This window comes from Lithobates pipiens, unplaced genomic scaffold (genome assembly GCF_037356315.1).
Source record: "Lithobates pipiens isolate NorthernLeopardFrog02 unplaced genomic scaffold, aLitPip1_a1.2 Scaffold_30, whole genome shotgun sequence".
Lineage (NCBI taxonomy): Eukaryota > Metazoa > Chordata > Amphibia > Anura > Ranidae > Lithobates > Lithobates pipiens.
The window spans coordinates 139,753,302-139,776,621 of NW_027507791.1; the positions used below are offsets into that span (position 1 = coordinate 139,753,302).

The 23,320-nt window shown below is 43.7% G+C and overlaps 1 protein-coding gene across 3 annotated transcripts in view; it reads right to left on the reverse strand.

The window, feature by feature from the left end:
* Positions 1-23,320, reverse strand: part of LRRC71 (leucine rich repeat containing 71) — a 129,871-nt gene that overhangs the window by 73,801 nt on the left and 32,750 nt on the right. For all 3 annotated transcript variants that reach the window (XM_077464916.1, XM_077464915.1, XM_077464914.1), the window contains exons 8-11: positions 5,778-5,846; positions 4,485-4,644; positions 4,290-4,373; positions 4,121-4,210 (exon numbers count right to left, since the gene is read on the reverse strand). In XM_077464916.1, the coding sequence (XP_077321042.1) occupies positions 4,121-4,210; positions 4,290-4,373; positions 4,485-4,644; positions 5,778-5,846 (403 nt within the window). The remainder of the gene's footprint in view (positions 1-4,120; positions 4,211-4,289; positions 4,374-4,484; positions 4,645-5,777; positions 5,847-23,320) is intronic.

The following is a 23,320-nucleotide window of genomic DNA, read 5'->3' on the forward strand; positions in this document are numbered from 1 at the left end:
TTAAATCTGAAAAAAAAATCTTTATGTGTATGGTCAGCTTTAGCTACAGAGTCAGACAAATCAAATAAAACTAAATAAGGGGGAAATATAGGATTTTTAAAACAGCTTACCTGTAAATCCTTTTTTGAGTTGAAGTACATCATGGGACACAGAGCCATAGTATTTACTATGTGGGTTATAGGCCACCTTCAGGTGATGGACACTGGCACACCGTAAGACAAGAAGTCCACTCTCTATATAACCCCTCCCACTACTGGGAGTATCTCAGTTTTTGTAGCAAAGCAATACACGTGTATACCAGACAGAAGGGAGGGACCTCTGTGTCCCGTGATGTACTTCAAAGAAAAGGTAAGCTGTTTTAAAAATCCTATTTTCTTATCGTAAATCACAGGACACAGAGCCATAGTAGTTACTATGTGGGATGTCCCATAGCAATGCCAAATGAAGGGAGGGAGACACAACAAAAGTAGGGCACCAAGAATGGAGGCCACTGATTGGATTGCCTCCATGCGAAAAGAACCAGCTTTTGAATATCCACTTAGATCTTTGAGAACTAAAATGGGTCTGACATCCCCATTTGGTTTTGGTACCCTGAAAAGGTTTTTTTTACAAAACTCTAACCCTCGCTTTTCCATGGGGACCACCGATATCACCTTTTGAGACAAGAGATCTTCCAAAGCCAGAAAGAGAGACTTATTTTTTTTCTGGATCTCTAGGAACATTTCATCTGAGAAAATGAGGAGACGGGAACTCTCGAAACTCTAGTTTGTATCCTAAAGATATTGAGGAAGCCACCCATTTGTCTGGGCACTGTTCCTGCCAGACCCTTGAGATCGCCGCCAGTGAAGGCTGAACCACTGAACCTCAGTGAATACTTTGCAGAAATCCACCACCACTTGAGAGGAGGCTTACCAGATGTAATGGACCCAGTTAGGTATATACCTAGTGAGTCACACGAGTTTATTGATGTAAATCCACACGAAAAAACAGCTGCCAAAACTTGTAACTTCTCATTGGTACCAGAGTAGACAGAGAGATGACCCAAAAATAGATGAAATGGCTATCCACCTTTTGGGGTGACTGAGGACAGAGATTCTTCCACGTATATTATAGGCCAAAAAGAAGAAAATACAGCCTCATAGTGAAATACCTTTTAAAACTTTTATTAGCATTAAAAGCGTAAATGGGTACTCACATATTACAGGCAAATACAAGCATGGAAATAAAATCTGGCAACACAGTGGCATCAACGAGCCCTTCCCAACGCGTTTCTCCTAAACAGGCATCATCTGGGGATTTGCCTGTAATATGTGAGTACCCATTTACGCTTTTAATGTTAATAAAAGTTTTAAACGGTATTTCACTATGAGGCTGTATTTTCTTCTTTTTGGCCTATAATATACGTGGAAGAATCTCTGTCCTCAGTCACCCCAAAAGGTGGATAGCCATTTCATCTATTTTTGGGTCATCTCTCTGTCTACTCTGGTACCCATGAGAAGTTACAAGTTTTGCCAGCTGTTTTTTCGTGTGGATTTACATCAATAAACTCGTGTGACTCACTAGATATATACCTAGCTGGGCCCATTACATCTGGTAAGCCTCCTCTCAAGTGGTGGTGGATTTCTGCAAAGTATTCACTGAAGTCACTATAACTTCTCAAGATATTGCACTTTGTCACCATATTGTTTCACTTATGGACTCTTAACACGTTCACCTTGGTGGATATACGTATATCAATTTTTTTTGCATATTTGGATATAGTGTTGTCTAAAACATAGAATCGTTAATAGTGTTAATTTATGCAGTTTTTTTTTCACTATTAAAGTTGATTATATTATTTACACTGGTAAAAGATTATATAGATATTGTCATAATCTAAGCGCTGCACCTTTTTTATTATTTCACCATTTTGTTTGTTGCAGTAAGTCTGCGGTGCTGGCAGCTATTATTTATTTGTTTTTTGTGGATAGAGCGTTTTTTTCTCACTTTATATGAACCACTGAACCTGACAGAGAAATATTGTTTTTAAATAGGAATTCCAACTTCTTATTTGTTGGATCCTTCAGCATTTGAGCATTGTCGACAAGTCAAGTTTTTCTCCAAAGAGAATATAGCAGCGTCAATTGCTAGAATCCGCCATTTTGTATTAAACTCTTCCTCCATAGGATAAAGTGTTGGAAATTTTTTTGGAGGAAAAAACTGTTTATCTGGGTGCCCCCACTCAGAATACATACTTTTTTTTTTTTTTTTGCAATAAATGGATAAGAAAACCAAACAAGAAGTGGGCTCATCGACTGACTTCGCTACTGGCAGCAAAAATGTGGAGTGGACCAATTCAGTGAGAAACTGTACCAATAATCTTTCGGATTGTGAACCAGATGCTTTTGTATTAGACTCTTCAGAAGAGGAGTCATCAGCTTCTTCCTGGTCCCCTGAGAGAAATTCATCATCTCTCGCCCCCTGTTCCTCAGTTTGAGGGTCCTGGGTAATGGAAGGGGACCTGTTAGTCCCACTCTGGGATGCAATTAACGCATCAATCTTGTGTTCCAAGCCTAAAATGGTTGAGGAAAAAACCTCTTCAGTAATATATACAGGGGGTGCAGTGTTAAGAGCACCTGCAGCACCCGCCGGCCCTGATGGCTCATTCTGACCAGCCATTTCACTCTCAGGGGAGGGTGCCATTCTTTTTAAGATGGTTCTAGGCTTTTTTGTGGTTGTTGAAGTCTTTCTATGGCCCCTTTTTCTTTTAGATGTTTTTACCCCCCCTTCTGACCATAGCCCGATGCACATCCACTGCTTGAGCAATAGTCCAGCCCTGCCGCTGCTATTAATGCTCAGCCTGATGCAATAGTAAATGTGTCAATAGGAAAACGCCTGTGTCACCAAACTTCTTTCATGCCCCTCTTTGCTCTTGTGTCCCTCCGGCAGCTTGCAGCAGCAAAAATGGCTACCAGCAGGTGTCCACACATACCATTTAGCGCGGCTGTGGTCTTCTAAGACCGCTTCTATATAGTTTCTTAGCAGCAAAAATGGAGCTTTTAAAAAGCACATTCCTGCGCTGGACGTTGGAGGATGCCAATGCCACACTGAGCCCTGCCCCTTCCATCACATTCACCCCCCCCCCCCTCCTTTTTAAAAAAAAAGTTTTCCTGCGTGGGCCTCCAATCCTACCAGATCGTTCTGTGAGGGAGGAATGGCGAGGAGGGGACCTGGAAGCTGCCGCCGACTAGGGGCTGCGTGCTGATCGTTTTTTTTTCCTGCTCTCTCCTTAAGTTCACCTCGTGAAGGTGGGGGGGGGGGTGTCTGGTGAAGAGGAACACCTCCCCCCCCCCAGACTTACCAGAGGTCTGCCTGCTAGCTGGAGAAAAATAAGACTGCTGCTCCGGACACAGCATGATCTCTTGAGGAAGCATGAGAAGGTACATGCTCTATACAGCCCCCAGTGGTGACACTTAGGCATGACAACATTTACTAATTAAAGGAGACATTTCATAAGAAAATTCAAAAATTTCTTAAAAACCAACACACAGTCAATCTTCACCCTTCATGGTGGTTTCCGTTATCAAACCTTAGGAAACGGGGACCCTGGTGGAACCCACAATCCTGGACCTGTAATAGCACACCGCCAGTAAAACTTTATGGCCTTAATACCAAAAGTACTGTATCCCGGGGTCCAGCTCTCTAAAAAGAGAAGCGTTACAGGCAAAACCTTGTTTCTTCGGACACGAGGCCTGGGTACCATTCGGCCTAAAAGACACTGAATGGATCTGGCTGCATAGCTAGCTGGGGCAAGGATAGCTCCAGTGAAGCTCAGCACAGCACATCTTCACTCGTGACCAACACCTTAGACACTGGCGAAAAAAACTGAGGTACTCTCAGTATTGGGATGGGTTATATAGGTAGTGGACTTCTTATCTTAGGGTGTGCCAGTGTCCATCACCTAAAGGTGGCCTATAACCCACATAGTAACTACTATGGCTCTGTGTGCCGTGATGTACGATAAGAAATATAAACCTTGAATAGGACAGTTGCAGCAGCTATTATGAGGGACAGATCTTTATCCAGTTTAAGATTTCACTGGTAATTAATAACAGGCAAAAATATATGTATTCACGTTTACCGATCTTGGCTGTTCCTGAGCTTCCTTCTGCAGTAGGAGCCGTCTCCTCTCTACAATCTCAGCATGCGTTAATGGGAAATGGCCCAGCACCTGCTCAAAAACATTACACTGTAATGCTGTAAATGTCTCCAGAAAGTTAATTTTTAGTGAGATCAAACTTTGTACCAACCTCTGCTAAAGCCAGAGCCCCTTCATCACCAATCTGATTGCTTGAAAGATTTAGGGAAAGTAGAGATCGATTGAATCTTAAGGCCTAAAAACAATATAAATAAGCAGACGATTGTACTTTCTGGCTATAGGTGCATATAAATAACCAACATTGCATTTCTCTTTGATATAACCATTAACTGAGTTGAGTTTTTACCTGTGCAATGTATCGGGCTCCCTCGTCTGTGATATGATTGTAGCTGAGCACAAGAGAAGCTAGGTTTTTGTTGGTCATCTTCAGGTTTCGCAAAGCTTGACTAATTAGTCTTGCCCCCTCATCGTTAATTTTGTTGTTTCTCAAGAATATGTGGGAAAGCCTGCATTGTGAGAAGATGTAAATTTATATTGCCCACCTGAATCTCAAATTACGATTCTGCTCAGTAACATCTACAGTAATCTGTAGAAATGTTACCAACTGTTGATTGTTAGGTCAACACTGTTTTGCACTCTTAGGCCGCGTACACACGGGCGGACTGTTCGCCCAACTTTGTCCGCTGAACAGTGTTTCAGCGGACAGTCCGCTCGTGTGTGGGCTTCAGCGGACAGTTTCAGCGGACAGTCTGACGAACAAAGTTTTTCGGAATTTCCGTAAGACAGTCCGCTGAAACTTGGTTTCAGCGGACAGTCCGCTCGTGTGTAGGCTTGTTCGACAAACTAAGTTTCGCGCATGCTCAGAAAGGATTTACACGGCGAAGGTTGCATTGCAGTGTATTGGACGTCGTATTTCTTGTCCCGTCGTACGTGCCGTTTACGTCATCGCGCACGCTTTCAGCGGACTGTTCGTTCATCGTGTGTGGTCAAGTCCGTTCATGCAAATTTTGAGCGGACTGTTTGTCGGATTGTTTGACGAACAAAGTTGGGCGAACAGTCCGCCCGTGTGTACGCGGCCTTAGGAGCTGTGAGATGTGTGAGGTCGGAAGTTGGTAGGGTAGGATTTGTTAGCTGTCAAGTGACCTCTTGCACCTAAAATTCAAGCTGAAGTGTCAGATTCAGAATAAGTAAGTGAAGCTAAAAAATATGCTATGTTTTATGCAAAGTTATAATAACTAAAGACTGAATATTTACAGTAAATGTTTACATATGCCTACTGCAACTAGTTCTTTTTAGACAAGGTTACTAATTAACATTTGCCTCATTAAAGCAACATGATGTCTCCATAAAGATATACTGCTAACATAATTATTTTATTATTTTAGTTTATTTGACTTCTGAAAGATACAGTTCCTTCACTGAAATTGTCATTCTATCATACTGTTTATGACAAGCATTGGAAGAGCATCTAGTTGTACAGAAGACAGCACCACTATATAATTAAACTGGATTGTTTAGATTCTACCTAAAAGGTTGTCCCTTTTTATAAATAAACCTTCCCCCGCCACAATCCCTACGCATCTATGTCATACTCATGGACCATGGACAGTTTGCTTTTTACTAAATATATTTTACTTACACTATATCATCTGAGATCAGCTTGTAATAAGATTGTTGAAGCAGTGGATTACCTTCCAGTGCAAAAACCCTGGTAAAATAATCAAATACATTTGATTACATAATAAAACAATACATTTGTATTAAGTTTTATGAACATTTGTACAGTAATATGTTCAAAAAATTACTCCATTACTAATTAATGTTTCAGCAGCCACCAGAACAAGGATTGTTGAGTTCTGAGTGGTGAATAGACAAATAAGTAAATAACTGGAGGAACTGGAAAGAACCCTACAAAGTAGCGCAATCTGGAAGGGGAAAACTTCACAGAGGAGGAGTTGTACACTCTCCAGGAAGGATTGAAGTTTGCGCCGGACAGATTTCTAAGTAAATTTGACACTATTATAGATGTAGAGAAATTTTCCAGGAAGCAAAATATATATTTTTTTTTATGAAAGTGAAGTCTAAAGACATTCAGGCAAAGCAAACCATTCATGAACATAGTGGACTAAAAAATAAACACTTTTAATCCTAAACCATACAGTCATAAGTTTATTGATGTGTTTCAAGAATATGGTGCAAGAGGACATTAGAAAAATAGAAAGTGACAAACAGAGAAAAACTAAGCAGGTGTGGGAAGCTATCAGAAAACTTGAAAAGATGAAAGAAATAGTTATTAGGCCTGGTGGGTAGGGATGGCCGAACGGTTCGCCCGGCGGTCGGTTCACGGCGAATTTCGGCTGTTCGCAGTCCGCCCGATCGGCGGACTATTGCCGCTGTTCGCCCGGCGGACTTACGTGTTTACTGTGTAAAAGAACTTTGACCTATGATGACACATCCATCATGTGGTACATGACAGCCAATTGAGACATTACAGCACATGGACACTTGGACATTCCCCCTAACTTATAAATAGACCCGATCCGGCGGCCATTTTACATTCTTTCTACTGTCACTATAGGGAGAGGTTGCTGTGTGGAGCAGGGAGAGACTGCAGTGACCCAAATCGCTAGCTATTAGGTCCACAAAAGTTCTTTTAAGGACTGGTATGGTATAGGTGTAGTTCAGGATATAGGTTTGAGGCACTGCTATTCAAGTCATTGTTGCAGCAGGTTGTCTTTTATCAGTGCTGAGAGAGGGACAGTTAGTTTAATCATTAGCAGTTACTATTAGGTCCACAAAAGTCCTTTTCAGGACTGGTATGGTGTAGTAGTACAGGATATAGCTTTGAGTGCTATTCAAGTTATTGTTGCAGCAGCCTGTGTTTTGTCAGTTTAAATAGGGACAGACAGGAAGCTGTGTGTGGCAGTGAGGGACAGTCAGTTTAATCAGTAGCTGTTACTATTAGGTCCACAAAGGTCCTTTTCAGGACTGGTATGGTAATAGGGTTGTACACGTATAATATTCTTTCTTCCAAATATAGAAAGAATATTATACTTGACTGCTGCCCTTTTGCTGCAGTAGTCCTTTATGAGTATAGCGACTGAGGTACAGTCTGCTAATCACAACCTACTAGTTGCACAAAGGTCCTTCTAAGGACTGGTAAGGTATAGCGTACTAGAGTATATAGGGTTAAGTGAGGTACAGTCTGCTAATCCTTAAGGACTGGTATAGGTCCACAATATATAGGGTTGAGGTGCACTACTGCTGACTGCTGCCCTATTCTGCAGCAGTCCTTTATCAGTATAGGGACTGAGAGTTTTGTCACAGGGTCATTTAAAAAATGACAGGCAGAGGAAGAGGCAGGCCCTTCCACAGGGGTGGTAGGGGTAGGGCAGGAGCAACAGGCTTGAGCCAAAGTGGGAAATTGCTGAAGGTGCATGCGATTACGTCAAAGGAAGCACCAGAATTGGTTGAGTGGCTTACTCAGCCTTACTGTTCTGCACCCTCCTCATCCTCTCGATCTGCACCCTCTTCTTCACTCTCTGCTATGTGCACCCCCAAAGACACTACCACCAACAACACAACCACCCCCACCACCACATACATAGTTACATAGTTACATAGTTAGTCAGGTTGAAAAAAGACACAAGTCCATCCAGTTCAACCAAAAAAAATGAAATAAAAATAAATATAAATAAATAAAATATACTATACACATATATATATACATATACACACATACATACATATATATATACATATATATATATATATATATATACACACACATACATATACCAGCCCATATACCCAATTCTATACCCACAGTTGATCCAGAGGAAGGCAAAAAACCCCAGCAGAGCATGATCCAATTTGCTAAAGCAGGGGAAAAAATTCCTTCCTGATCCCCCGAGAGGCAATCGGATTTTCCCCGGATCAACTTTACCTATAAATTTTAGTACCCAGTTATATTACGTACACTTAGGAAATAATCCAGGCCTTTCTTAAAGCAATCCACTGAGCTGGCCATAACCACCTCTGCAGGGAGTCTATTCCACATTTTCACAGCTCTTACTGTGAAGAAACCTTTCCGTATTTGGAGATGAAATCTCCTCTCCTCTAGACGTAAAGAGTGCCCCCTTGTCCTCTTTGTTGACTTTAAAGTGAATAACTCGACACCAAGTTCCCTATATGGACCCCTTATATATTTGTACATGTTGATCAAATCCCCCCTTAATCTCCTCTTATCAAGAGTGAATAAATTCAGTTCCTCTAATCTTTCCTCATAGCTGAGTTGCTCCATGCCTCTTATCAGTTTGGTTGCCCTTCTCTGCACTTTCTCCAGTTCCCCGATATCCTTTTTGAGAACTGGTGCCCAAAACTGAACGGCATATTCCAGATGAGGTCTTACTAATGATTTGAACAGGGGCAAAATGATATCTCTCTCTCTGGAGTACATACCTCTCTTAATACAAGAAAGGACTTTGCTCGCTTTGGAAACCGCAGCTTGGCATTGCATGCTATTATTGAGCTTATGATCTACCTTCCACTTGAGTCACAGGAATTATTTTCTGATCCATATCAAGACATTTCTGATGCGCAGCCACTCTTGGCATTGGATCAGGAAGAGGAGGTAGCAACAACTGCCACTCAGCAGTCTGACGACAGTACCCAGATCAGCCCAAGGAGGAGGTTGGTCACCGGTGTTGCTGCCTACTCCGAGATCTCTACTTATAGCCGTGGGGAAGGTGACGTCAATGATGACGTGTCTAGTGATGTCACGTGGGTGCCCACAAGAGAGGAAGGGGAGGGGAGTTCAGAGGGAGATAAGGACCAGCAGATAGGGAGGAGAAGCAGGAATAACTTACATTACACAGGAGGGACAAAGCAGACTGCTAATGTATCAGGAGCGAGTCATCAACCATGTACGGTCACATCTGGCGCTCCCAGGACGCCGGTACATGGCTCCGCAGTGTGGGCTTTTTTTAACGTGTCCGCTGCTGACAATAGTGTTGCCATCTGCAATCTTTGCAGTCAATGCATTAGTCGCGGTAAGCCCAACACTCACCTAGGGACGACCGCCTTAAAAAGGCACATGAGCTGCCATCACCGAGCCCAGTGGGAGCAACGGAACACACAAAGCCACACTCCAGGCTCTCACCATCCAGCCTCGTCTTCTACTTCTCCTTCTCCTCTCTCCTCACAATTGTCCTCCACTCCACCTTCCATCACGCCAAGCTCACGTTTTTCAGCAAAAAGGCAGGCTTCCGTGGGCCTAATGTTCGAGCGTAAAAAAATGATGACGCCGGATTCCTTTTTTTCGAAAATTTGTGGCCATGGGAACACCACATTGGAAGGCCCCAGGAAGGAAGTATTTCTCACAGAAGGGCATCCCAGAGCTATATGGCCATGTTCAGCGGCAAGTGAATGTATCTCTGGCACACAGTGTCGGTGCCAAGATACACCTGACCACAGACACGTGGTCTAGCAAACACGGGCAGGGAAGGTATATCACTTTTACTGCCCACTGGGTGAACCTTGTGACGGCCGTCAAGCATGTAACCCATGGCACCCGTGTAGATTTGGTTTTACCGCCAGGGATTGCATGCAGACCTGGCTCTTCTTCTACTCCTCCCTCTCCTCCTTGGCTGACTCCTCCTTTTCCGCTGCTAGCGTCTCTTCCGCTGCGCCGCCCAAGCTCCCCAGAACCTATTTGACATGCCAGGTGAGACGTTGCCATGCCGTGCTGCGTCTGTTGTGCCTGGAAGCCAAGAGCCACACTGGCCCGGCACTCCTTTCAGCTTTGCGTTCACAGGCAGATCAGTGGCTAACACCGCTCAATTTGATAGTTGGTAAAGTGGTGTGTGACAACAGTGCCAATCTGCTTAGCTCATTGAAACAGGGCAAAATTACGCACGGGCCATGCATGGCAAACGTCTTAAACTTGGTCGTGCAGCGATTCGTTGTCAAATACCCTGGGGTCCAGGACATCTTGCGGCAGGCAAGGAAAATCTCGGCCCATTTCAGAAGATCTTACATGGCCATGGCTCTTCTTGCTGACATTCAGTGGCGACACAATCTGCCGGTCAGACGTCTTATTTGCGATTGCCCGACGCGATGGAACTCAACCTTTTATATGCTTGATAGGCTGCTCCAGCAGAAACGTGCAGTTAACGTCTACCTGTATGAACTCTGCGGCAGAACAGGTTCTGGGGAGCTGTTTTTTTTTCACAGCGCCAGTGGTTGCTCATGCGTGACGCATGCATACTTCTGCGGCCATTTGAGGAGATCACCAAACTGGTCAGTCGCAGCCATGGCGCCATCAGTGACATGGTACCTTATGCCTTCTTTATGGAGCGTGCATTGCGTCGTGTCATTGATCAAGCTGTGGAGGAGCAGGAGCGGGAAGATGAGGAAGTCGCAATGCTGGATGAATTCCCAGGGGGGGCTACTCTATCTGAGACAAGTGAACAACAGGAGTCTGAAGAGGAGTCAGAGGAGGATGGTGCCGGGTCGTATGAGGAGGAGCAAGAAGAGCATGCTTTAAACCTTTCTGGGATCCCTGTTGTTGTGCGTGGATGGGGAGAGGAGAATGAAAAGGACGACATTATCCTCCACCACCACACCGCTTCCAGTTTAGTGCAAATGGGGGCTTTCATGCTCCAGTGTTTTAATAGGGACCCCGTATAAAAAGCATAAGGGTCAAGCACCAGTACTGGGTGGCAACGTACTTAGACCCCTGGTACTAACACAAAATGGCGGAAATGTTACTGCCGTCACAGAGGGCTGTCAGAATGGAGCACTTCCAGGCCTTGCTTCGAGAAATGCTGCATTCTGCTTTTGCGTGCGCTGGCAGAGGAGCAATTCCCACACCCAGAGATGCCGTTGCGGGTACCAACCCAACAGCGCCTGCAAGAAGAGGCCGGTTTGAAGATGTGTTGGTGACTTCTGATATGAGGTCATTCTTTCAGCCGACCCATCGACAGATGTCATCCGGATCCAGCATCAGGGAACGCCTAGACCGCCAGGTGTCCGACTACATCGGGTTAACGGCCGATGTGGACACTCTGAGGAGTGATGAACCCCTGGACTACTGGGTGGGCAGGCTTGACCTCTGGCCAGAGCTTGCCCAATTTGCAATCGAACTGTTGGCTTGCCCCTCGTCCAGTGTCCTGTCCGAAAGGACGTTCAGCGCAGCAGGGGGGATCGTGACCGATAAGCGTACTCGCCTAGCTCACGACAGTGTTAACTACCTCACATTTCTAAAAATGAATGAGGCATGGATCTCGGAGGAATTCAACACATGTGACCAGTAGACCATGTATATGTCTATAAACGATTTTTTTAATCGAGCACACAGACCTTCTTTCTTCATTTGGCTCACTTCCTTGTACAAAAAAAGCACACCGTACTATATGCCCGTACCCTCCTGTTTGAAGAGGTTGAGCAGTGTCATATTTCTCCTGGGGCTGCTTATTATGAGGGGCTCCCACCATCCCTGTGCTGACTTCCTCCTGGGGCTGCTTATTATGAGGGGCTCCCACCATCCCTGTGCTGTGCTGACTTCCTCCTGGGGCTGTACCTCTGCTGTGCATATTATGAGGGGCTCCCACCATCCCTGTGCTATGTTCAATATGAGGGGCTCCCACCATCCCTGTGCTGACTTCCTCCTGGGGCTGCTTATTATGAGGGGCTCCCACCATCCCTGTGCTATGCTGACATCCTCTTGGGGCTGCTTATTATGAGGGGCTCCCACCATCCCTGTGCTGTGCTGACTTCCTCCTGGGGCTGCTTATTATAAGGGGCTCCCACCATCCCTGTGCTGTGCTGACTTCCTCCTGGGGCTGTACCTCTGCTGTGCATATTATGAGGGGCTCCCACCATCCCTGTGCTGTGCTGACTTCCTCCTGGGGCTGCTTATTATGAGGGGCTCCCACCATCCCTGTGCTATGCTGACTTACTCCTGGGGCTGTACCTCTGCTGTGCATATTATGAGGGGCTCCCACCATCCCTGTGCTATGCTCATTATGAGGGGCTCCCACCATCCCTGTGCTATGCTGACTTCCTCCTGGGGCTGCTTACGGTGCAGGTGTCAGTGCTGTATATCACAGTGCTGGTGTCAGTGCTCTCTATCACGGTGCTGGTGTCAGATGACTCTATCACGGTGCAGGTGTCAGTGCTCTATATCACGGTGCTGGTGATCATCTCCTGCACCCTCTTCTTTGCCTACCCTGACCTTCCCTCTTCTCTATTGCCTTCATGCACTCCACAGTCCTGATATGTCAGAATTTCACATATAAAAAAAGAATGCTTGTAGTTGTCAATCCCAGATTCACCTCATACATGTGTTATGTCATTGGCCATATGGTGGGACTATGTGTGCACAGCTAGTAATTATTTTGTGACTGCAAATATGACCTGTAGGTTTGTAAAGTTTGCCTCCCATTGAAGTCAATGTGGCCCGCCGCGAACGCGTTCGCGGTTCGCGTTCGCGAAACGTCCTGTCGGAAGTTCGTCCATCACTACTGGTGGGCTGGGAGGTTCTTAAAAAAAAAAAAATCAGAATACAAAAATGAAATGAATAGAATTTTAGGAGATAAATGATACATATATTAAACTACCTGGTAACCCCACCCTTAAATTAAAAAGGAAACTAGAAGATTGGTTGAAAAAATGTATTTAAAAAAAGACATCTTATACAAGAAAGAAGCAAAATATCTGAATCTAAGGGCCCCCAAAATACCGGTGATGTACTAATTGCCCAAAATGCACAAAAACAAAGTAACCCCACCAGAGAGGTTGTCAGGGCTGGCTTAGCCCTTCCTTCTCTGAGCTGGCTGCTCAGTTGTGGGCTAATTGGCAGCTCTCATCTCTCGCCACAGTTACCAGCTGTTCCTAATCCTGCTCGTCTGACCTGCCTACTTAAAGCCGCCCAGCTCACTTCATCTCTGCCTTCGCCTTGGTCACATCACAAGAAACCATCTCCTGCGGTTCTGGTTAAAGACTGGCTTTCTGACATCCCTTCTGGCTCCTTATCCTGCTTGTTGTTGCTCCACTTGGATCCCTTACTTCTGGCCTGGCTGATTACTCAATCTGGTTATTGAACTCTGGACTGGCTGACTACTCGATCCGGTTACTGGACTTTGGCTATGTTCTGACTACGCTTACTCTATTTACCTTTTATTTTTTATTAATAAAAAAGTGTGATTTAATTGTACTTCTGTCTCGGTCTGGTTCATGGTTTCTGACAGCAGGCGAGGCCACGAATTCAGAAGATGCAGTCAATCCACTTGTTGGTAATATTTTTTCCAGATTGGATGAGCAAGATCACCGCATGGATCAGTTTGCCATGGCGTTACAAACGCTCCTGAGTCACACGGCTCACCTGGAATCCCCCACTGTGGCTGCTCCGATACAATCTGAGTCGCAGGGCATCCCTGCTGCTGTGCCAGTCTCTGTGCAGGAACCTGCCTCGAGTATTACCTCTTTAAGAGATATGTCTGGTTTCGCTCCGCTTCCCCAGCGATTTGGGGGTGATCCAGTTCAATGCAGAGGGTTTCTCAATCAGGTTGAGATATACTTCAAGATGCTGCCCCAGGTGTTTCCCACGGACATAAGCAAAGTAGGTTTTGTGATATCTGCTTTCTGAGAGAGCCTTGGCCTGAGCCAACCCTCTATGGGAGATGCAAAAACCTGTTGTCCTGAGTTATCCTGAGTTTGTGGCCTCCTTTAAAAAGGGTATTTCACGTTCCCGCATGCTCCGCTTCTGCCGCCAAGTGCCTCATGTCCATCAGAGTACAAGAACTGTTTCCGACTACGCCATTGGATTCCGTACTCTGGCAGCAGAGGTTGTTTGGAACAATGAGGCCCTCGTGGCTGCTTTTTCTCATGGTCTCTCGGATTCCATCAAGGATGAGATAGAAGCCCGAGATATACCTACTGAGCTGGAGAGCTTGATTTTGTTTACCATCCTCATTGACTCCAGACTCAGAGAAAGACTTTTGAGGTGCGCTTGCGGAAGCCCCCTGTAAGTTTGGATCCGAGCTTTGCAGTTCCACCCTTGCCTCCCTCACCTCCCATGACTCCTGGTACTGAGTCGGTTAGTGAAGATGAACCCATGCACCTGAGCTTCACTTGTCTCTCTGCGGATGAGAGAGCCTTTAGGAAGAGGGAGAGATTGTGCCTTGTGGCCAGGCAGGTCACTTTTTGAAGTCTTGTCCTACCCGTCCAGGGAATACCCGAACCTTGAGGTCCTGTCATGGACAGACCTTAGGTGGCGTTGTTTTGTGCCCAGTTATCCAGAAGGATAAGCCCCTGGTTTTGGTCACCCTTTCTTGGGCTGAGTCGTCCATCGAGATACAGGCTCTAATCGACTCTGGGGCTGCAGGCCTGTTCATTGATGCTGCCTTTGTATCGAAGCACTCGATTCCGCTGCAGCTGCGTGACACTCCACTTGCCATTGAAGCTCTTGATGGGAGACCTTTTACAGCCTGCCCATGTGACTCATGAGACGGTTCCATTGTCCATGGCCATAGGGGCTCTTCACCATGAGATAATCCAATTCCAAGTTATTGCCTCACCCAGGTTTCCGCTGGTTATTTGTTATCCTTGGTTACAGAGGCACAACCCCTAATTTGATTGGCTCTGTGCTGAGGTTCTCTCCTGGTCACCACAATGCAGTGAGACATGCTTCCTGAAGGTATCCGAGGTCCTCTGCACCTTTTCACGCTCCTCCCTGCCAGAAGAGTACCACGATTTTAGTGATGTCTTTGACAAAGGTCAAGCCAGTAGTTTGCCTCCACACCGGTCTTATGATTGCGCAATTGACCTTCAACCTGGTGCCCTACCTCCCCGTGGCCGGGTTTACCCTTTGTTGGTCTTGGAGGATAAGGCCATGGAGGAGTATGTTGCAGACGCACTTTCTCGAGGTTTCATCCACAAATACTCATCTCCTACTGGTTCTGGTTTCTTCTTTGTGAAGAAGAAGAGCGGTGAACTGAGACCTTGTATAGATTATAGGGGTCTCATTCGTGTCACGATTAAGAATGCCTACCCGATTCCATTGATTACAGAGTTATTTGACCGCCTCAAGGGAGTAACGGTTCTCGTGCGCATTAAGGAGGGCGATGAGTGGAAAACTGAATTTAAGAACATAACAGGCCATTATGAGTACCTTTTTTTATTTATTTATTTATTTTTATATTTTATTTACTTCTTTCATTGTTTACATGATTGTTGCTTATGAATTAATATAATTACATTATCATGTACTAACGTTTCGATTACCTATAGACTGATTTTATATTTTACTATCATCAACTAAATCATGTTGTCCATGAATTGTATATTACGATAATTATCATTTTGTATTATTATTTATATTTTTTGCTACGCAATATGTCATTATTATGTATAATTAAATTATTCAGATTCTATTGAACTATACTACTATGTTATTATTATTATAAATTTTTTGACGTAATGTTTATATGTCTGGAGCCCATGATCACGTGATTTTAACCTTTATCTTCTTAGCTGCGCTTCATATAAAGTCCCAACATTCCTTTTGCCAATGTTGCAAATTCTTTGCATATAACAGGGATGGAGGTAGATGAAGTTACCCATTCGTTACCTCATATAAAGTCCCACTAACCCCGCCCCTTCTCTTTTTTGCCAAATATAGGGATGGAAGCACAGCATTTAAGATAGCATATGGTGCAATTAATAAATGAATTAATTCTTATCAGTTTATTATAGATTGACTCTTGCTGGACATTTAGGATTTTCATAGTTTTATCTATTATTGATACTGTATGGTGGTTACGGACGTCTGGGACTGCATCCCCGGGAGTTGCGATGCGTGCTTTGGCTCTCCCCCCGCCTTCCTCTTATGAGTTTGAGGTGGCAAATGCCGCCACTCACGCATCGGCACCACGTCACATGCACGCCAGGTGTGGCGCCACGTGACGCCGCGCATCTTTGGGCGGCGTTGTTGGGCGCATGCGCATTGGTGTGCTTTGTTTTTTCTATCTGCGTTTGATATACGAGGAAGAACATGGAGCGCCAACTGCCTAGTGACGACAGACGTCCAGGGGCTGGCCCTGCTCCTCCTCCCTCTGCTTCATAATGCTGCGTGGTGCTGGCGGCACACCATGGCCGTTTCTGGGCTTAAGGGCAGTGTGCTGACGGAGCACACACCACACTACCTTTCTCTCTTCACATACACTGGCTTTCATGATGTCCTACTGGGATGTTAAAGGTACATAAAACATTTTTTCCAGGTCACTGTTATATACATTCTTTGGTTACCAGTTTTTCACTGGGTTTTCTTTTAATTGCTTGCAAATTTGGGCACATGGATAGGTTGTATACACTAACCATAATCACTCTTTCCACAGAAAATTCACAACTTAATGGTATCCACACACCCCATCATGATACACTCACTTTTGGTGCTCCTTCTGCTGCTGCCCTGTGCCTCGATGTGGCCCTACCTGTGTAGCCTCAGCTCCGGGGGAGGCTCTGTTTCCCCCAGTTCGTCCTCCCTTTTGAATTATATTATACTTTTATGTAATTATAGGTAAGAACGTTTGAGTACACTCTTGCCTCTCCTTCCTTGTCCAGCAAATGTTCACTTTGTGACTTTCTACCTTTTTATTATAGATCCTTGTACTTGTTTACTGCTCCTGATGAGTGGGAGTCCCCACGAAACGCGTAGAGCCTTAGCCTTATGCTACATCTTCAACATCATGTGACCTTGAGACTCTGCAATTAGTGATATTAATTTCATTATCACTTTCTATTATTATTTATTTTGTATTTATTTATTTATTTGTATTTATTTATTTATTTTTATATTTTATTTACTTCTTTCATTGTTTACATGATTGTTGCTTATGAATTAATATAATTACATTATCATGTACTAACGTTTCGATTACCTATAGACTGATTTTATATTTTACTATCATCAACTAAATCATGTTGTCCATGAATTGTATATTACGATAATTATCATTTTGTATTATTATTTATATTTTTTGCTACGCAATATGTCATTATTATGTATAATTAAATTATTCAGATTCTATTGAACTATACTACTATGTTATTATTACTATACATTTTTTGACGTAATGTTTATATGTCTGGAGCCCATGATCACGTGATTTTAACCTTTATCTTCTTAGCTGCGCTTCATATAAAGTCCCAACATTCCTTTTGCCAATGTTGCAAATTCTTTGCATTATGAGTACCTGGTAATGCCTTTTGGCCTTTTTAACGCTCCGGCAGTTTTCCAGGAATTAATGATGTCCTCTGAGATTTGTTGTAGTTATGTGTGGTGGTTTATCTCAATGACATCCTCATATTTTACAAGTCCCTGGAGAGCCACCGAGCCACCACACAGATGTCTGTCGTGTGCTTCAGAAACTAAGAGAAAACAATCTTTATTGTAAACTGGAGAAGTGCGAGTTCCATCGTGAACAGGTTACATTCCTGGGCTATGTCATTTCCACTGTGAGTGCAGATTTTTCAAAGGGTTTTATTTTCAGTGTAAAAACATAAAATTTTGCACTCACATTTAGTAGGCAAAAGGTAGGCATTTAAACACAGAGGGTCATCAGGTGTATCTGATTATGGGACGTCAGCCAGTGATCCGGTCCACATCTGTCATCTAGTTGTTCCTGTTCCTCTCACATAAGGTCCACTACAGGTGTTTTTTAAGAAGCAGCCGGCTTATGGTGGACACGAGATGTGCGGTCTTCAGAAGGAGGCTTTTTTAAGCTTTTTTATCTTTTTATATATATAATTTTTACCCTTTTTACTTATTCTCACAATTATTTTTGATGTTTTTCCCATAGAATTTTATTCTATAGATAAAAAAGCTTAAAAAAGCCTCCTTCTGAAGACCGCACATCTCGTGTCCACCATAAGCCGGCTGCTTCTTAAAAAACACCTTATGTGAGAGGAACAGGAACAACTAGATGACAGATGTGGACCGGATCACTGGCTGACGTCCCATAATCAGATACACCTGATGACCCTCTGTGTTTAAATGCCTACCTTTTGCCTACTAAATGTGAGTGCAAAATTTTATGTTTTTACACTGAAAATAAAACCTTTTGAAAAATCTGCACCCAGAGGCGCCCCTCTCTCTCTTTTTTCTCCTTTATCTGCAGCAATCCAGGAGCTTAAGTTTCAGCTCTTTTAAGGTGGCAGCCCTGCATGCGGATCCATCCCCCCTCTCCATTCCTCTCCTCCCCCCCTCTCCTCACGAACTAAAGAACATTTTATTTTTCCTTTTTTGGACTTGACAAAGTAGTGCATTCCCTGCACTCACTACTATATGTAATTTTATAGACTTTTTTTCTAGTGGGAACCAAATATCTTTGATTTGCGCCAAATACTTGTCTTATGTCATTTCCACTGATGGTTTTTCGATGGACCCAGAGAAACTTTCGGCAGTCCTACAGTGGCCTCGACCCGTGGGTTTATGTCTTCTGCAGCGTTTTTTGGGCTTTGCCAACTACTATCGGAAGTTTATTTGTAACTTCTCGTCTCTGGTCAAGCCCCTGACTGATATGACCAGAGAGACGATAATCTACAGAGTTGGTCTCCGGAGTCCATTAAGGCCTTTGAGACTCTCAAGGCTGCCTTTGTTTCTGCTCTGTGTTGGCACATCCTGATCCTACGTTGCCTTTTAGCCTAGAAATTGATGCTTCTGAGACTGGAGTTGGTGCCCTTCTGTCTCAATGTCCTAACTCTGAGAGCGCTATGCATCCGTGTGGCTACTTTTCCAAGAAATTGTCACCTGCTGAGTGCAATTATGAGATTGGTCACAGAGAGCTGTTGGCGATCATTTTAGCCCTGAAAGAATGGAGACATCTCCTTGAAGGTACCACTGTGCCGGTTCTTATTCTTACTGACCATAAGAATCTTACATTCTTGTCTGAGGCTAAGCACCTCTCCCCCAGAAGGGCACGATGGGCTCTTTTCTTGTCGAGTTTTAATTAAATTGTCTCATTCTTACCCAGTACTAAGAATGTAAGGGCTGATGCCTTGTCACAACAATTTTCCTCCACTTCCAAGTCGGAGTCGGTTCTGGTTCCTGTGATTCCTCCTGATCGTATCTTGGCTACGGTTCGCACCAGTCTTACTTCTCCTTTGGGTGAAAAAATTCTTGCTGCTCAGGTCCATGCTCCTCCCAAGAAACCTTGTGACCGCTGCTTTGTCCCAGAGAGTCTCCGTACTGCCGTGCTCCAGACTTACCATTCCCCCAAGGCAGCTGGCCATCCTGGGAAGAATCAACTCATTTGGGCCATTCCGCATGAATTCTGGTGGCCTAGTCTACGGGCTGATGTTACTGCCTTTGTAGCTGCCTGTTCCGTGTGTGCTCAGAGTAAGACTCGATGACACCTTCCAGTGGGCCTCCTACAACCCATACCCAATAGAGAGAGGCCCTGGACTCACCTGTCAATGGATTTCATTGTGGAGTTTCCCAACTCCCAAGGCAACACTGTTATCCTTATGGTGGTTGCGCTCAACTTATATATATATGTTTCTTATAGTGCTACAAAATGATATGTGCTCAAATGTGTCAAAATATATATGAAATTACCCCGAAGAAGGGGGATAATACTGTATTATAGAAAATAGGAAAAATATATAAAAATATATAAGGTGACTTATGTATATATATGTAAACCAAGAATGGTGACTGTGTGAATATTTATCCCAAAGGAGAAACAATGACTATAAATTTATGTAAATATAAATAATCACGGTGATAAAGTCCATAAATGGATATATAGTCCAAAAAACGTGCAAGATGTCAATCTGAACGTGTTGTAATAACAGCCAGGATTCTGTGATATTGTGACCGAAGAAGATAATATTTCACCCTGTGACGATCCCACCACCGTATAGGGTACAGGCTTACCGGATCTATATGACCCTAGCAGACATACGCCTCAGGGGTCAATCAAAGCTTGTGATCCCAGCCAAAATGGTCTCAAGGATTAGATGTATCAGTCATGGCATATACGGTCCCAACAAACGACTAGATGTAGTCACTATTCTTCATGTGCATATACAAATCCGACAACGACTCAGGCATGGAAGATGAAGAAACAAGGCCAACATGGCATAATAACGTTTTTTTTAAAAAACTTTAATAAAAAATAAAAAATTTTGCTAAAACTCACATTTCCAAGATGGACAATAAAGCATGTCAGAGAGTTTCGGCACCGTGTGCTTGGATAATTTACTTCTGATCAGGGAGATGTGTTCGCATATAGGGAATGCCACAATAATGATCTACGTGGCACACAGTTTGTCGCGATAGATAGATACACTCCACCCTGGAGAGGGGGGCCCCTCACTCGTGGGGTCTCCAGGCTTGAGGCTTGAGACTTTTTGGATATATGAGCTTCAGTCCCACTCCCCATTTGGTATGAATGTGGAGTGGGACATTAATGCTTTCATAGACGATTCATAGGACCTTCTCGTAATATTAGCAATGTGCAGTCTGGCATTACGCATGTTTATCTGTGGGTATAATTTATTAAGTAGTTTCTATTTTCTATTTTATATTTTTATTTCATTTTATTTTTTAATGACCTCATTTATTGTATATATACATATTCATTTATTTCTATCTCTATGTTTTATGGTAAGATAGTTATTCAGATCACATAGTCACTATTTCATAGTATGCGATTTATATTATGCATAATGTGACATATTGTTTGTGTTGTTTCTGTATTACCAAGTTCTAATTTTATTAGTGGCCACTAGGTGTCATCAGCGCCACCTTCTTAGGAGTACTAGAGAAGAGACAATGTTTTCCTTGTACTCAGGCCTCGTTTTCATTCCCACTCCGTACCGGAAGTGATGTTTACTCACTTCCGGCTCCGGTGTGTTCGTAGATGTGCACTTCCGGTTCCGGGTCACCATTTGCAAAAGTGTTTTGGACATCCCTTTATGTCCATTTGTAAGCCCAAATAGTTAAAGACTCATATAGGTTGGTCCCCTTTGGTTATTTAATACATCATCATACGAAGCAGGTTCGTTCCCACCCCTTTTTTTTTCTATACATCAATGTGAATGGGTGGAACGCATCTGTTGTGAGGCGTGGAACGCACGCCAGGCCGCCATTTTTACCTATACCGGAAGTGGGATTATTACCACTTCCAATCATGAATTTCAGGCTCAAATGGATTTGACACATGGGTGGAACGCATAATAACCGAGGCGTGGAACGCACGCCCGTTCGCCATCTTGGATATACCGGAAGTGGGCATAATTGCGACACATGGGGGAATGGCATCACTTTATTGTGTGAGTACCTATATAAGGCAGTATGTCAGTAGTGTGAGCCCACCCCAGATGATGACCGGTGGGTCGAAACGCGTCGGGAGGACTCCGCTACTGCCACTTTTTTCTCTCTGACATGCTTTATTGTCCATCTTGGAAATGTGAGTTTTAGCAAAATTTTTTATTAAAGTTTTTTAAAAAAAACGTTATTATGCCATGTTGGCCTTGTTTCTTCATCTTCCATGCCTGAGTCGTTGTCGGATTTGTATATGCACATGAAGAATAGTGACTACATCTAGTCGTTTGTTGGGACCGTATATGCCATGACTGATACATCTAATCCTTGAGACCATTTTGGCTGGGATCACAAGCTTTGATTGACCCCTGAGGCGTATGTCTGCTAGGGTCATATAGATCCGGTAAGCCTGTACCCTATACGGTGGTGGGATCGTCACAGGGTGAAATATTATCTTCTTCGGTCACAATATCACAGAATCCTGGCTGTTATTACAACACGTTCAGATTGACATCTTGCACGTTTTTTGGACTATATATCCATTTATGGACTTTATCACCGTGATTATTTATATTTACATAAATTTATAGTCATTGTTTCTCCTTTGGGATAAATATTCACACAGTCACCATTCTTGGTTTACATATATATACATAAGTCACCTTATATATTTTTATATATTTTTCCTATTTTCTATAATACAGTATTATCCCCCTTCTTCGGGGTAATTTCATATATATTTTGACACATTTGAGCACATATCATTTTGTAGCACTATAAGAAACATATATATATATAAGTTGAGCGCTTACACTATACTTTTGACATGTTTTCCAGCTAAAAAATCCCTAATTTTAGCGTGTTAGCAGCTCATTACTTATATATTTTTACATTTTTCTATTTTTCTTTAATTTTTCTTTTTTCATTTGCGCAATATTGTTGGTGTATAACTTATCCTTATGGTGGTTGACCGGTTCTCAAAGATGTGTCATTGTATTCCACTTAAGAAGTTGCCTACTTCTAAGGAACTGGCTTCCATTTTTGCTCAGGAGATCTTTGGCTTACACGGGCTACCAGAGGTGATTGTCTCGGACAGGGCCAGTTTGTCTCCTGGTTCTAGGGAGCCTTTTGTGCACAGTTGGGAATTCAGCTTGCTTTCTCTTCTGTGTATCACCCACAATGTAATGGGGCCACAGAGCGAGCCAATCAGTCCTTGGAGCAATTCCTACGTTGCTATATTTCTGACCACCATAACAACTGGTCAGACCTATTACCATGGGCAGAGTTTGCTCACAACAGTGCCTTGAATTCTGCTTCCTGAGTGTCTCCATTTATGACGTATTATGGTTTCCAACTTTCCATGTTGCCTGACTTGTTTGTTCCGCAGAGTATTCCTGCGTTAGAGAAGCATATCCGTGGTCTTCGTTCCACTTGGGTTACAAGTCCAGGAGGCTTTGTGCCATGCTAATGAGAGGTACAGACTCCATGCTGACCGCAGACGCCTGCCTGCACCTTCCTACCAGGTTGGGGACAGGGTCTGGCTGTCATCTTGCAACCTCCGACTTTGTGTTCCCTCACTGAAGTTTGCACCTCGGTTTATTGGGCCTTTCTGTCCTCCTAGTATGCGCATCTCAAATGTGTTTCATGTCTCCTTATTGAAACTGTTGGTCTGCTACTGATTTACCACCATGTGCCACGTCCTCACCATATTCAGGTTGAGAACCATGAGGAGTATGAGGTACAATCCATTGTTGACTCCTGTAGGTTCCTTGGGCGCATACAGTACCTGGTGTTTTTGAAGGGGTACGGTCCGGAGGAACGCTCCTGGGTTTCATCCTCGGACGTACATG